The 16,515-nt window shown below is 42.5% G+C and overlaps 1 protein-coding gene across 1 annotated transcript in view; it reads left to right on the top strand.

Moving 5' to 3' along the window:
- LRCH1 (leucine rich repeats and calponin homology domain containing 1) overlaps positions 1 to 16,515 on the top strand; it is a 666,761-nt gene that overhangs the window by 424,816 nt on the left and 225,430 nt on the right. The window contains exon 9 of the mRNA XM_069205389.1: positions 4,338 to 4,453. Within this exon, the coding sequence (XP_069061490.1) occupies positions 4,338 to 4,453 (116 nt within the window). The remainder of the gene's footprint in view (positions 1 to 4,337; positions 4,454 to 16,515) is intronic.

The following is a 16,515-nucleotide window of genomic DNA, read 5'->3' as shown; positions in this document are numbered from 1 at the left end:
AGATATTAGGCACTCCGGAGTTTCTATCTCCTGCCCCCTAAGATTGAAAACCCAGTACATAGCAGCAGCACTTGGAGTTTAAAGGTAAAGGGTTTGTAAATTAATCTGAAATTGCTGCAGATACGAATATATACCGGTACTGCATTTTCAGATGAGTGTATCGATGTTATTTGTCATAGTATGTGGCTACTGAGCACTCAAACACACATACCTTGTAGCCAGTATACAGTATCAGTTTAATACATGTGGAAATACAAGTTGCGGCTTTCACAGTCATTATCACCGTGAGGTAGACGGGAGGAAGTGCCCTTTGGGAACCCACATCAAGGATGGGGAAACAAGGAGCTCTCTGGAGCGCCAGCATTGGTTGTGGTAGGGGGGTGGTGACAAACTATCAGGGCATGAAGTGGCATGTGCATTCAGCAGGGTAGATTTGCTCATATACGAACGCATATCAGCTCCTGTGTGAGCAGCGCTAGAAATAAAGGACGACTTCTAGATACAATTTTGATTTTGTTGCTCCCGGAGTCTGTGTTTTGGGATCCAAGCAGCTGTGAAGCGAGGGTGTGCCTCTGGGCGGGCAATGAGTGGGCGCAGAGACAGTGCGCAGTGGTTGCACAGAGCTGCAGTTTGTGCACAGTGTGTGTACAAGGAGTGGGCGCAGAGACCGCGCACAGTGGGTGCACAGAGCTGCAGAATGTGTACAAGGAGTGGGCGCAGAGACCGCGTGCAGAGACCTGCACGCACTGGGTGCACAGAGCTGCCATTTGTGCACAGTGTACAGGGAGTAGGCGCAGAGACCGCATGCAGTGGGTGCACAGACCTGCCGTTTGTGCACAGTGTACAAAAAGTGGGCGCAGATACCGCGTGCAGTCTGTGCACAGAGCTGCAGTTTGTGCGTGGTGTGTGTACAGGTATTGGGCACAGAGACCGTGCGCAGTGGGTGCACAGAGCTGCAGTTTGTGCACGGCGTGTACAGGGGTGGGTGCAGATACCGCATGCAGTCTGTGCACAGAGCTGCAGTTTGTGCACAGTGTACAGGGAGTGGGCACAGAGAGCGCGTGCAGTTTGTGCACAGAGCTGCAGTTTGTGCGGTGTGTGCATAGAGTGGGCGCAGAGACCGTGCACACTGTGTGCATAGAGTGGGCGCTGGCAGCTCGCGCGGTGTGTGCAAGGAGGATGAAGTCTCCAATGAAAAGGTGCCAAGATAGCGGGTGTGGAAAGGATGCAGAGTGTGCGCATGGCCTGGGTTCAAAGGGGGTGCACACGGAGAGAGCGGGCCCAGTGAGTACATACATGGCCTCTAGTGAGAGCATGTACAGCGTGTGCAGAAAGCACGTCTCCTGATTTCTGTTCCGTCATCACTTGAATAGCGTAACCATCCCCCTGCCCCCCAGCCTCCACCTCCCAACCACCCGTGGACACATTTTCCCCACAAGTCTGATTTCATCACTGCAATTATCTACGTAACCGGCAAAAGTGCAATTAACTATGTAACAGGGTCGATGTCATGGAAAGCGCTCGACTTCTGCCAAGCGAGATCGCGCTGTGAAAAAAGATAAAATGTAGTCCACAAACCGGACGGAAAACAGTGAGCCTCACATGTTTTCAGTACTTGGTCGCTGCGCTCCAGGAGGGCTAACTACCGGAAAAGGCATGACGTATGCATGCCTTCCACTAACGAAAGCAAGCAGATTTTAACAGGCAAGCCCATGAACCAATGAAAGACACTGACGAGAAATGCAGGGGGCTCCGAGCCCTTTTCTATCTACTAAAGCGTCTCGCAAGCGAAATGCATGCGCAAGCGCATGCGACGCAGGCTCGACCCTAATGAACAGGATTGACAATTGATGAACCTTGGAAAGTAAGTAACTAACAACACTGACAGATGAGATTGAATGAAAAACTTGGAGGAAATTGTTCTGATAGGGCTTGATAACCTGTGGCATAACTCTCTAGAGTTTAGTAAATAAAAAAGCAACAAAAAAAAGCCAGATTTTTGCAAGAATAGGTCCTGCCCCTAAAGATACAGTCACCTGTAGCTCACACTACTCATCAATGAAAAAAACAAAAAACTAATTTGGAATGATGTTCTGCAGCATTGATCTTAGTTTGTGTTTAGTATACACAAGTGTATAGAGGTGTCTTCACTTTTATGAACTTTGTCGTCACAATGAAGATTCTTTTTTAAGCAGTAAAACAGCTATAGGAATAGCTCCACTCAATTTGATTAAATCAGTAGTTGAACATAGTTAATTTCTAGGCTAAGACTCTTTCCAAACTGAATGAGGAAGGTGTCCTAAGACAAGATGGATCTCCTATTTTCAGATGCCGTCTGCTTCCTGGAGGAGGCCATTGTTCAAAAGGATTTGGGATATGCATGTACCTTCAGAGGCAGAAAAGAAGGGAACACAGTCTAATGTGAGTCCCAGTTATTCCATGGGTTCTCTGTCAGGAGGCCCAAAAAGGCATGTCCTACTTATTTCTCACTCTATGGACGTTGGCTAAGTCAGAGAACAATAAAAATAAAATCGGCTATGATGGTACACTGAGTTCTGCTGTGTTCAGGACCTTACGTTGGCCTGGTCATTATGTTGCCTGGTAGAGGCAAATGGCAGAACAGACCTTGAGAACCCTCTCTGAATCAGTAAAGCCTTTTGTCAGTTCTTTTGCAAGTAGTTAAGAATGTCTTATTTAAAGATTTATGTGGGAAGGAGACCAGCTAGAGAATGTCACATTCCCTCTTCATACATCCTGTGTTCCACAAAGCTCCCCCCATGGGACCATCAAGATTCAGAAGAAAAAAGTTTAAAAGAAAATATAAACACCCTGCCTTAATTTATTAGTTAAATTAGAGACAGCTATATGAAAGTACTATAATTTCTCAAGTTCTATGAAAATGCAAAACATCTGCCAAGAAAATGTGAGCAAAACATATAGAGAAAAATGAGAGACTAGAAACATTTCTAAAATGTATTATAGATGCTCAGCCTAAAGAATCAGTGGCACATCATCACCTTTGGCACTAGATCAATTGTTTTTTAAAATCTGGAACACGTTTGTTTTGGATTACTTGTTTCCAAATTCCAAAAGTACTCTCTTGTGTCTGTATCAATCAGGCAATGGTCCTCCCCAATTTCTCTTTGGACTACCTACATCTAAACCAGAAGAGCAACATCACAAATTGAACATTAGATTATCTCTATAAAGTTTCACTTACCCGAAATATGAATAACATATACTCGCCCAGAGTTGTGCCACTTCAAACAGGATCCTTTACACATGTTCTTCCAAGGTTCCTGAAGTAAAGACAATTGCTTCTTTAGATTGTTTTTCATCAAATGCCACTCTCTTTTAGGTGAGTTAGATATTCATTTTATTCAGTGCTCAAATTTCAGGTTTTTAGCAAAGGTTTCTCTTTCAATGCTACGTTCAAGGCTGAAAGGCGGTTTGAACAAAACAACACAAGTGCACGTGATCTGTGCAGGGCATTGTTGCGAACATCTCCCTAATAATTTACTGATTAGTAATCTTTGCAAGCTTTGGAAATGAATAGTATGAATTGCTTTAAAACAATTTTCCTAAAGTGTAGTAACATCTGTAATATTACTAAACCCACTTCATTCACAAAAGGCAACCCTTCATTTCCGCTACACCATCAAAGTGAAAATTCCATCCCATTATTAGTATTTGTTACGCAAGTGAGGGCTAACATACACAAGTATGTGTGTATGTTCTATAACACTTACAAGCTGAAGTGCAATGGAGTGAAAAAGAACAATGTAAGTAGATTATACTTGGTCATTTACAGTAGTTCTGATAAGGGTGGAGTTCTTCCCAGAGTTGCCTAGGTAGGTGGTGGAAACTAGGAAGCCTCATATCTATGATGATCGAGATGCTCTTTAATGAGATGATGTGTAGTGAGCCTGATAGGCAGAAGAACGTTGTTTGATAACCTTTAGTTCTTCACTGTTGAAGATTAATCATAATGTTTTTATTTATCTTTGCTTTCAATCTCACAATGCCTTATCTCCTTGTGTTCAGTTTTCAGCCTGCAATGTTCACTTATTCTGCCAGAGAGAGTGTTGTGCTGTTTGTTAGTACTACTCTGGGGTGAGATCCAGGGAAAACGAAATGATCAAGGATGCATCTTTGACAGAGCAAGTGTTCATCTTTGGTGTCATTTCTGACATTGGACCTCAGATGGTGATGTTGAGAGTTGCTAATAATAGAGAAATAACAAGTGAATAATCTAGTTAGTGACAATTTAATTTTGTAGCTTGATGGTAAAAATGCTTGTATTTACATTTGTGTATTTTTTTTCTCTCAACTCTTAGTGGAGCATCATCAGCCAACTACTCTTCTAATTGACAATGGCAACTCAGGAGAAACAAGACTACAGTACACTGATGAAGCTGATCCCCTCACCTCTCCATTTATCAACTATATCAAGGCAAGTTTAAAATAGTTTTTCATTAAATCACTCTGTCCAGCAGTATATGCAAATGCCTCATCTTTCACAGACATACAAACTGTAAAACAACTGTACACATTAAAATAGCAATACATGTGCTTGTGTACATTTATGTTACTGATAACCATGGATCTTAGGGATACGTTTTACAGGGTATTATTTTTTTCCAGATTTTCAGTGTCTGTATTATTATTTGTTCTTCATGGGTTGATGTGAATTTAGTATATAGACGTAAAGTAGGAGGTGGAATGTCATAGGGAAAGCTTTTATGTTAAAGATGGTCAATGAAACAGATCTGTCCTCACATGTGTACATGCATACACATATGCTCATGCCGTTTTCATGTATGTGTATGATATATTCTAGTACTGTGATGTAACCTGTGCTCACTATAATTAGTTTTTTTATTTATCTCTATAGTTTGGCTAAATGCTAGTAGACGCAAGAGATAGTACTCCCCACTGACATACTTACCATGACTAAGATTAGGAATAATCTGAATTATGTTTTTTTATTTTTTATATTCTGGTCAAGAAGTCACCTCTTACAGAAACTGGCCCTTGTTTAGGCAACATAGAATAATTATACGACTTAACTATACAAACGTACGTTGTTCATTTATGCAGAATTATTGTCATGCATTCATATGCAAAACAAACTCTAGACCTTATATGTTGTGTCAGCCAGGTAAAACCTCTTAGCAATACAAGCCCTACCACTTTCCAATCTCTTCTCATGTACATATTATCTATGCTGAACAAAAAGCCTTCCAAAGCCTCATCTTATAAAAGGCAGTCTATGCACTATGCTTTATACAAGCAAAGACCTATTCATAATGCCTCCTTTCCCTGCGCAGTGGCTGAGACAGTCTGTGAAAAGTAAGGTATGACATGGGCATGAAAAGGAGAATTTTCTCATTGTGACAGCTTCTGCCTGTCCTTGCTAATGCACTGTCGCTGCTTTTCCAATACCAAAGGTGGGCCAGAAAAATAAATGTACTCAAATTGAAAAGATATTTCAGTATAAAACTGAGTTTTTCTATGTAAAAGGCAAGCTTTTGTTTAGAGGATCTTGCCTTGTTTACAAAGGAAAAGATTGTATTTGCAAACATAATGTTCTAAGTTTCAGACACTAGAAAGATATTGTTTATTAGAATATTGGAATGTTGATAGCTCCATTGAAGACAAGGGAACAGCAGAGGCCTACATGGACTGGTATAGGCCTGCTACTCTCAACATATTAATTTCATAATACACAGCCTGTGCCTTTCTCTTTACCCTGCATCTCAAAAATCTATTAAATAGGCATAGGAAAGCGAAAGGCAGAGGCCATGCAGGTGGACACACGCAGCCTTCACCCTTCCCTCCTCCTGTAGTTCAGTATCACTAGTGCTTCAGAAGGAGGGAGGGGTGAAGGCTACTCAGCTCCAGCGTCTCACTGGCTTGGCTGAACTACAAAAAGGAGCCAGGGAGAACGAGGGACTGACTTCAGCCCCCTTTCACAGCCCTTGCTGTAAATGTCCATCAGCTAATAGATAAAAGCAGTGGTCCTGCGCACAGCTGTAAGCTCTAGAACAGTCACAGCAAAAGCTGTGAACAAAGGCTGCAGAGACAAGGGGAATTGCAACCCCCTCGGGTCTGAGAGGCATTTCGTTTTCTAATTAGAACATTCTGGTCTTATGGGGCTGAATGTGTTAATAGCTTTATAGCCTGCAGTAGCTGGGCTATACCAGCCATTAGACCATTAAAGGCCCGCTCTCTTGTTAAAGGCCCCTCACCTTCAGCTCGGGCCTTTAATGCTGGAGAAGGCATTTACTGGCAAAGCTATATTAGAACATTGGAACGTTGAGAGCTTCACTGAAGACAATGAAGTAGCTCTGGGCTTATAATGGTTGGTATAATCTCGGATCTCCAACATTCCGATGTTTGTCTTTATATTTCTCCCCTTTTAATTCAGAATATTTTACCCTTAGTGTAATGTTCTAATAGCCTTAAAATCCTTCTGCCTTGGGATATACTGGTTGTTAAAGTCCCTCTCCCTCGTTATAGGTAGTCGCCTGTGGCTCAGGCCTATAACTCAGGCCCAGGGCCTTTAACAACCGGTATAGCCCCTGGGATAGAGGGCAATCACTCTATAGTAACAAAGTTATTGAATTTCCAAAAGATATTTACTGTTGATGTTTGAGTGGCAATGTAGATTGCATTTAGTAGAGTTATTGCTGAACTGGCTAAAATAGGGCAATTACAACTATGATTGGTATCTCCTAACATGTGTGGCTTCATAATCTATAGTGATAAACGATGTATGATCTTATTGGCACTCTCTGTGAACTTAGCATGTATGGTTGGTGTTGCCTGACTGTAGCCTGATCCTGTAAGGTCCCTATTCATTGAATGGCAATACTGCTCTTAATCTTTAAGTTTTGTCTTGGTCTGACGTTTGTGGCCTGTGGTTCCCAGGTTACATATTGAATAATTATGCCACGCTCTCCCTTCCAAGTAGATTCTCACTCATAATACACTGACAGTTTGCTTCGAGGGGACATGATAGAAAAACGAAAGATGGCAGAAATTAGATGCAGTGCTACATACATGGCTTAGGATATGGTGCATCTCACGTTAGTAACAAACCTTCGTTCTACTCTCCTACCAACTGAACATTTAATTCTTTCATACATGCATTGGTTTTTACTGTACTGTAGGTTAAATAGGCATTGAAATGTCAATATGTCTCAGCAGTGAAATCTATTGGTTTTGCTAATGCTCTTTTGTGTAAGAACTCCGTTGCAGATGCATGCTCATCCACAATGGCTTTCTTTCAATGCATTTGTATTATTTGAACAAACCCATTCAAAGAAATCCTCCCTGGATACATGCACATCTATGGCAGCTACTTTTTAATAGGTCAGTTGAAATAATGCAACCCCATTTAGATGTGCCCATCACACCTGCATATGTGTATTCATAGGTGCTCATATTGAAGTAAGTAAAACCCCATTTTAGGGTGGATGTCTGCCTATAATGCAGCAGACATAAAACAAAAAATAAAAAGTGGGATAGGTGTGACATGGAGGAGGGTTGGGTAGTAACGAAGCGGCGGTGGGACATATTGACATAAAAAAGGTGAGTGGGAGGGACGGGAAAAACAATAGAGGAGCTGAGGAGAAGGTGGGGCAAGTTGGAAAGCGAGAAAAGACTGGGGCTAAGTAAAGAGAAGCAGTGTGTGAGGAGAGGGAGCAAAAAACCACACTGCCATGGAGTACTTAAAGGAAAAGAAAAAAATGTATTTCACTGTAGGGAAGCAACCATCATCAGTATGAGGATACTAGTCATCCAATCAAAACACTGTAAGATTGAAATGCTCCTAGGTGGAACAGATAGAAGAATAAGGAGGAAAGCTATTGAACCAAGTGGGGACAACTGAGAAAGATGACAAACCCATTCAGTCATGGGCAAGGGGTTGACCCAAAGCACACACTATGTATATTTGAATCAATAGGTCTGTGAAAACTGAAGCTACCTGTAGATGGGATCTAACAAGACAGGACCACAGACAGTATCACATTTGCGTGCAGTTACGTTGCTGATTTCTATGAAGTCACGTATATAGTGTGTTTTTGCAACAGTTAAAACTTTTTTGAGTGATGCTGCTGATATGATTGATTTAGGACTGATGTAGTGTGTGCACTTTTATTCGTTGCAGGTAAATGGCTCTTGTTATATTGGTATATTTTAATTTAGTTTCAGGAGTTTCTTTGGGTTTTTGTGAATGCATACCCTGCTGATTCTGTTTTAAAATATGGTTGCATAAATATGAATTCATTCTACGGTTTTAGTGATTTCATAAAAATAAAAATAGCAAAATAAACTTAGGTAGCACTTCAGAAGGTATGCTGTATCACAATAAATCCTGATTACTTCTTGAGTTTGTATCTGTGTCCATTTCTAAAAGTCATGTTTTTTTCTTTTACATTTCTGTAAAATGGATCAGTTTTTCTCCAGAAATAAAGAATTAGTTTATGGACTGGATGTGTGGATGGATAGATGCACACTCATTGATGTAAACCATGTGCTGCTCTGATAGTGATGTCCTTTACCCCTAAGTGTTTGGCTGGACAGCTTGAGGGTGCAGAGGGCATGCTGCCTAGGTCAGGTGAGGATATTTGTTTGTGACAGGTAGTGTTCAGCTATTCTGAGACTATTTCACTACTGCTGAGCTAGGGGAAAGTCACTGTGAGCTACATTGACTTGAGAGCAAAACTAACACCCAGTGCACGAGGAAATTAGATGTCATGGGTTCACAACTCTGGTACCAAATGTTTTCTTTGGAGGTTCATGTTTGTTTATTGTTCAGCCTTATTATTAATCACTAAAACAAATATTATTCGCTATAATGCGTGTAACTATAGTTGGATTGTATTTTTGGCTGGAATTAATACATATGTTCTCTGCCGAAGTACTCCTTCGATCGTTTTTTATTTTCGGTGATTATGTCAAAGTTTGTTTCGCATGTTGAAGGAGTGCAGTGTTGCTTGGCTGAACTTCTGTTTAGCTTCCGACCTCAAGCCATTTTTCATATCAGTTGCTCCTTTGTAAGAAACATGTGTCAAAGCACAAAAAAGGAACACTCACTGGGTTTAAAGAGATAGCTTTTAGCACTTTGGCTTAGGTATATTGTGGGCACAGCAATGCTTAATTTATGCTGGTGGTTTCTGGTGCTCGGCAATGGCACTCAGTTGTCAACACCGGTACTTATTACTTTTTGCCACCTAGTGCCACTATTTATGTAATTCAGAGTTGAGCAAAACAACAGTTGTTTATTAATTCAATATATATTAAAACAAGAAATACTTGCTTCCCAAGCCCTTCTTTTAGCTTTGGGGGACCTGAAATAGTCTGAATTGTCACATTTGTAGGAGTGTGATGTTAGTAGTTGTGTAGGTACTGTCATTGGCAACGCTGACAGGGGCAATGGGTGTTACAGGAAGCAGTGGTCTCGTGACAGGGGCCCTGGCACTTATTTACTTCCAACTTAAACACTGGAGCACAGTCAATGTTTGGCATAGGGACTTTTCCTTACATTTTAGAATTCCAATCAAGTAAGCATGAAGGGGAAAATAGACGTTGTAATAAAACGATGTGTAGGGTTGTGCTGGAATTTAACCAGGATTCCAGTGACTGCTGGAGCGCTGAGAACATCCCTTCACAATGAACAGTTCACAAGAAAGTCTTACCAACTCCTCTAGGTGACATCCCAGCCTCTAAGCCAGTGGATCTTTGATGTTAGATAAGATTAACCAGGAGATATAAGTTATATGATAATAACAGTTGTATTCTCATTTTCAGTCATTAATGAGAGTTTGTTGTGACTTTAATTTTTTTTATTAATCAATCTTTTTGAAACTCATCATTATTAGGTCAGTATTAATTTCATCAATATAAATCATCAGTTAATCAAAGACTAGAGTGAGCAGTCAGTAGTTCATAATCAGTGCATAAAGTGCAATACATAAAGGAAAGAATCTCTATTCTAAGAATGAGGATGGTTGAAGGGAATGGACCAATAAGGAAAAGTAATGGTGTCAATCAGAACTCATAAAGAGTTCCAGATCGAGAGTTCAAAGCATAAAGCTCAATATTCAGATATAAAAATCAACCAAAGCAGAACTTCCCATAAAGAGAGGTTAAACGAAATCAGTAGTGTCTCAGCCTGAGCTACTTAGACTTGAGCATGAAAAATTGCAAAATGACTCTGAGTGCCTGTCAGAGTGTCTGACCTACTCTAGAAACACATATTATTATGGACAGCACACTTGTACATTTTTGAAACCTGTTTCTTCTTCATTGTTCAATCAGCTTTTGATGTCTTAACGGGAACAGAACACTCCTTTGTCTCTTCTCAGGACACAATACAGCCGATGGCAACATTAATTAACCACAGCCTTTTCTTATCAATAAGGGGATGATTTTGATATTGGCAGACAGGTTACTCCGTCACAGCGGTAATGGATAACCTGTCCTCTAAAATCTAAATATCATTATATCATATGGATTTAGATTTCAGAGAATGGGATAGACATCATCATTGTGATGAACTAACCTGTATGCTGATATCTTAATCAGGCAATAGTTGTCCTTATTTTTCATGTTGCATGATTCAATCTCTTATTCATAAAAATAAATTTTGTCAATGGGAACACTTGCATCCAATCTTCTAAATAACTACTCTTCTTCATTTTATTAGCAACTGTTTTTGTCTGTTAGGAAAATACACATTATTTTCAATCCACTGTTTAACTTTGCAGCTAGTTCTCACCATTCATTTGCTTCAAGAAATTACATTTTCAAGTTTAACTTGTACATTACCTCATATTCATTTATTCTACAATGCTCATTTTAGTTGAACCATTTGCAAAGTTAAGCATTAGCAATTTATTCAATTAATACATTTCAGGAAATGTGTGTCTATGAGAAAGTCAGGAAACATTACATTTTACATTCTTGAACTAGGTCATTTTGTCAGTAAAATGCAGCTTGAGCTATTCAGATTTAAAATGTGTAACAATGGCTGCCTTGTACGCATTAATTTTTTCTTCAGTTTAAAGCATTTGTTTTTCCTTTCAGACCTACATGTTAATACTGCACATTATTAATGTTAAATGCATTATTTTCATAATTTAATAAAATCTGCTCCTTCAAATTTATAGTTTGTTTAGCTCATTTCTGGGAGTCCATGAACACCCAGGAATTTAGGCTGCTGAAGGCTTGGATGGTAGTGAAGAGATTCAAATAAATGACTAGGTTCTTCAGTGCATGATAGGCTGATATCTAGCTAATCTTAACAAGCATTTTGCAAAGTGTGATCCCAGTTTGCAAACAAATTTTTCCAGGCATGAGTCAGATTGATACCTTGAAAGAGGTGTACCTTCTACCTGTGTAATTTACACAGGAACATATTGCAGGGCCCTGTAGTCTCTGGTGTGTAGGGGCCCCAACCCTTCAAGGGGCCCACATTCAGCCCAAGGTCAATGAATATGTGAGAAATTGGATCCGTAGGGCCCACTCTTCACATATTGAGGGCCCTTCATTTTGGTTACACCACTGAACTTACTCCATATTTACAGAAGTGTTTAAACGTAAGTAAAACTCATTTTAATCCCAGCCCCTTGATATACCTCTGTAAAAAACATTGTTGTCCAGAGAATTTCATTTTTGATTTGTATTTGGATCATTAGAGAAGTAATTTAGCTTGGGTACACATTGCTGATCTGGCCACATTTTTATGGACAACATTTTAAAAAATGGCTGGTGTATTGCAGAGATGATGTAATATTCCAGGAACCATGAGACCTATATGCTTCATTTTGGTGTCAAAACATAGGGTTTGGGGTTCAAGTAGTCTTATAAAGACAGAAAATAACTCCTCAGAGCAACACTTCCACCATTTTCCAAAATGGCAGCTATAATAGAGGAAAAAAGACATATATAGAAATGAAACAAATAAATATGATTTTTTATCCTTTTAAGTATACACCAAGCAATGTTTATGATCTGAATATGAAAAAAAATGTTTAGCATCCTGTTTTAGACACATTTTCATAGCTCACTTTATTAATTTGTTTCGGCAGTCGCTTGTGGTATATTTGCATAATGTTGAACATTGAGAAGAGCATATTGACAGGGACATCTTTTGTAGCACAGGTTTTACAAGTACATATTTGTTAGAAAAGGGATTTCTGGTTGGCTAGGGTATGCACCTAAGCCAGGCAGAACCCACCCACTCTAGTCAGGGCAAGGGAGTTACATTCCCAAGATAACCCCTGCTTACCCCAATTGTAGCTTGGCATGTGCAGTCAGGCCTATCCCAAAGGCAATCTGTAAAGCAAATGCACAACATAAACAACACACCTAACACAATAGATACACCCCAAAGGAAACACAACACCAAGTTATATAAAAATAAACTTCTGCATAAAACATTATTAGACCAAACACAACATGTCAATAATACCCTGCTACACAGGCAGTTGTCAGAACATCACACAGTTACTAGTACTCTGCAAAAGCCAGCAGTAGTCACATAAAACACATATGTTATTGGTTATTCTGCAACACAAGCAGTAGTCGGGTTGTCATTACCAAATAACACGTCATAATGAGCACGTCACCAAAAATGCCAGGTCATTATCGTTAATACACATAACATGAAACATTACCAGAAATAGGCACGGCAGCCTAAATTTATTAACATGAAGGTCACACCCTCATCACGAGACCCATTCCTCCCAAGGCAGATTATTATTATCCCCTCAAAGAAATTCACCTCCCACGCAGTGGGTGAATCAGCAAAGACACTTGTGCATGAAGGTTGTAGCTCGTCCGTGTTTCTTTCAGAAAAGGTACGGTGAGGAAAAACCTACCCGTCAACCTAGGAGCTCCTGCGCTCCTCTCAGGATAAAATACGGTGTTTCCTCCATGAACTATGCACAGCTGCTTGACTACTATGGCTAATACGGTACGATCCTCAGTGGGGCGGGACCTCCGTTGAGGCCTCCGTCCTGTTCTAGAAGCGATAACAAGTTCCCCGTGGACAAGGGTGACCCCCCTTTAGGACCGGGGAGGCCAATGCTGGGATCCCGTCCGTCCTGGGGGTCAAGCGTGCCGGCCGCTGCCCACATCCTCCTCCCAGGGGATTTATAATATTGTCCAGCCGAGCTTCTGGAGCTCAGCAGACGAGCACTGTTGGGCCATGCTTCACTCCTCTGACAGCTGCACTACCCAGGCTCCAGGGGCAGCACACAGAGGGAGTGAGTGTGGCGGCAGTCACTCCCTCCTGTTTTGGGGCACTTTGCAGTGGAGCCAGCAGGGTTCTCCAGTGTTGCGACCCCCAGGTGCACCAAGGGGAACACACTCTCTGTCCTCTCACCGGTGGGGGGGTCACCAACACAGAACTAATATTGCACGCTTTCCTTGCGCTTCACCAAATGAGTGATGTGCTCCTCGCGCTTTGGAGGAGGAATCATCAAATGAAGCGCGCTGTATGCGCTAGTCCATAAGCAAACCAGGGAGCAGGGCACAGGGCCTCCCTCACGCTTTGGAAGACAGGATTAAAGCCCCGTCCAGTACTTTAAAGAAAAATTACAGGGGAACAGGGGGTGCACCACCCAGCCAATGGAGACAACAAAAGGGGACAAAACAAAAAAAGAGGGATGATCTGGTGGGAGATTTTCTAATTGGTCCTGTGCAGAGTACCCCCATATAAATAAATAAAAAAATGGATGCACAGTTCCACAGTGAAGATGATTGATCTCTACCCAATCTGGGAGAAATCGATAGGTCCCTGAAAGTATCCAAACTTGGGAACAAGATCCCTCACTCACCACTCAGTGACATGCTTCATCATCAGGCTTTGCTCCTTATCAGGCCGGCACTGCAATGCCTGACGGGCCCCTCAAGGGGGCTTTTTGCCGGAGATCTTTAAGAAATTGTTGCCAGTGGTGAATGCAGTTATGTGGGACTGGTAAAATAAACTGTTAAAATTGACTAGAGGGACCATATAATTAAATGTTTATTGAGAATGTGAACCTCTGTCAAGGTTAAAAACAAAAAAAGTAAGGGGGAAGTAAGAATAATGTCTGTGTTTCCCTACTCAAATATGGTGTCTTGTGTCAAAAGACACTATTGTCTAGGGGTTTTGTTTGAAGAGGGCAGAGTTAGAAATCCCTACACTGTCTGTCATGGAAAGGTCAACATGTTTCTCGCTATGTTAGTCTGAAAAGATCTAAGTGCGATTCATCAGGACCTAGAAAAAAATCATACCTATTCCTCACTGTTACGGTAAACTATGTAATATATGTGGAACAGGAACCCTCCTCAAATTAAAGGATGGGCCCCAAAGGGATAGCTACGGGCATTCGTGATCCAGCAAATGTAATAATCTTCGGGTCTTTCTGCACCTACCCCTGCTCCGCGCTCCCTGGAGTAGAGATCAATCACCTTCACTGCGGAACTGTGCACCCATTGTTTTGTGACAACAAATGGGGCACAGGGCAGCAGGGCCCAAGCAAGCAGGCCAGCACAAAGGCAGTGGCAGTTTCTGTTAGTGATCCAGCAGGTCACTGGTCAGCACAACAGCAACAGTCAAAAGGCAGTTCCTGGCGAGTCCCTCCAGCAGCATAATTTGTCCATATCAATAGTCCATTAATGTCTCTTTAACATGGGGAAAACCCCCTGTACTTATACTCAGTTTTGAACAAGCTTTCACAAAAAAGGGGGAGAAGAGGTCCCAACTAGTCCTAACTGGTTCTGGGAGTGTCCCCTATCTCCTCCAGCACAGGCCCCAGACATTAGTTGGGGGGGTAAGCGAACCCTTTGTGTGAGGCAAGGGCACAGCCTTAACAAATGCAGGTGTGCCCCACCTCTCCTTCTCTCAACCCAGGAAGTCCATTCAATATGCAGATGCACCTCTGTGACACCTCCACTCTCCCTGTATACAATCAATCAATCAATCAAAAAACATTTATAGAGAGCGGTGCTCACCCGTGAGGGTCTCAAGGCACTTGGTGGGGGTCAAGGGGGGTGCAAGGAGGGTCACTGTTCGAACAACCATGTCTTGAGGTTCTTTCTGAAGAGCAGGAGGTCTTTGGTTTTGCAGAGGTTGGTGGGGAGGGAGTTCCAGGTTTTGGGGGTGAGGTAGGAGAAGGACCTGCATCCTGTGGTGGTTCGTTGGATGCAGGGGACTGTGGCTAGGGCGAGGTCGGCTGATCAGAGGTTGCGGGTGGGAGTGTGGAAGTTCACTCTGTCGTTGAGGTAGGTTGGGCCGGTGTTGTGGAGGGATTTGTGTGCGTGGATGAGGATCTTGAATGTGATTCTCTTCTCTATTGGGAGCCAGTGAAGGGATTTGAGGTGTGGTGAGATTCGTTCATGGCGGGGGAGGCCAAGTACGAGGCATGTGGCTGTGTTCTGGATTCTCTGGAGTTTGCGTTTGAGTTTGAGTGTGGTGCCAGCATATAGGGCGTTACCGTAGTCTAGTCTGCTGCTGATGAATGCATGGGTGACTGTCTTCCTGGTCTCTGAGGGAATCCATTTGAAGGATTTTTTTTTTAGAGTGCGGAGTGTGTGGAAGCAGGAGGAGGTTAGAGCATTGATTTGCTGTGTCATGAAGAGGGAGGGGTCCAGGATGATGCCGAGTTTGCATGCGTGGTTTGCGGGGGTGGGTGCGGGGCCTAGGGCGGTGGGCCACCAGGAGTCGTCCCATATGGTTTTGTTGGGGCCGAAGATGATGATCTCGGTTTTGTTGGAGTTAAGCTTGAGGTGGTTAGTTGTCATCCAGTTGGCGGTGTGGAGGAGAGCAGCGTGTAGGTTGGTTTTGGTAGTGCTGGGGTTGCGGGTGAGGGAGAGGATGAGTTGGGTGTCATCTGCGTAGGAGAGGATAGTGATTCCGTGTGATCGGAGGATGTTGGCTAGGGGGATCATGTAAATGTTGAAGACTGTGGGGCTGAGGGAGGACCCTTGGGGGACTCCGTAGATGATCTTGGTAGCGGTGGAGTGGAAAGGTGGAAAGCGGACTCTATGGGTCCGGTCGGTGAGGAAGGAGGTGAGCCAGTCTAAGGCTTTGTGGCGAAGTCCTATGTTGTGGAGGCGTGTGCTGAGTGTGTGGTGGCAGACAGTGTCAAAGGCTGCGGAGAGGTCTAGGAGAATGAGGGCGACGGTCTCACCTTTGTTGACTTTGGTTCTGATGTCGTCAGTGCATGCGATGAGGGTGGTTTCCGTGCTGTGGTTCTTGCTGAACCCGGATTGTGAGGGGTCAAGAGTGTTGCGTTCTTCGAGGAAGTGGGATAGGCGGGTGTTGACTAGTTTCTCCGCAACCTTGGCGGGGAAAGGGAGGAGGGAGATGGGGCGATAGTTGGAGAGGGTCTCCGGGTCAGCTTTGTTTTTTTTTAGGAGAGCGGTGACTTCCGTGTGCTTCCATGGGTCTGAGTAGGTTGCGGAGTCGAAAGAGGAGTTGATTATGTCGCAGAGTATGGGGGCGATGGTTGGGCT

Source organism: Pleurodeles waltl, chromosome 8, assembly GCF_031143425.1.
Source record: "Pleurodeles waltl isolate 20211129_DDA chromosome 8, aPleWal1.hap1.20221129, whole genome shotgun sequence".
Classification (NCBI taxonomy): Eukaryota; Metazoa; Chordata; class Amphibia; order Caudata; family Salamandridae; genus Pleurodeles; species Pleurodeles waltl.
This window is presented reverse-complemented; position numbering and strand designations above follow the sequence as displayed.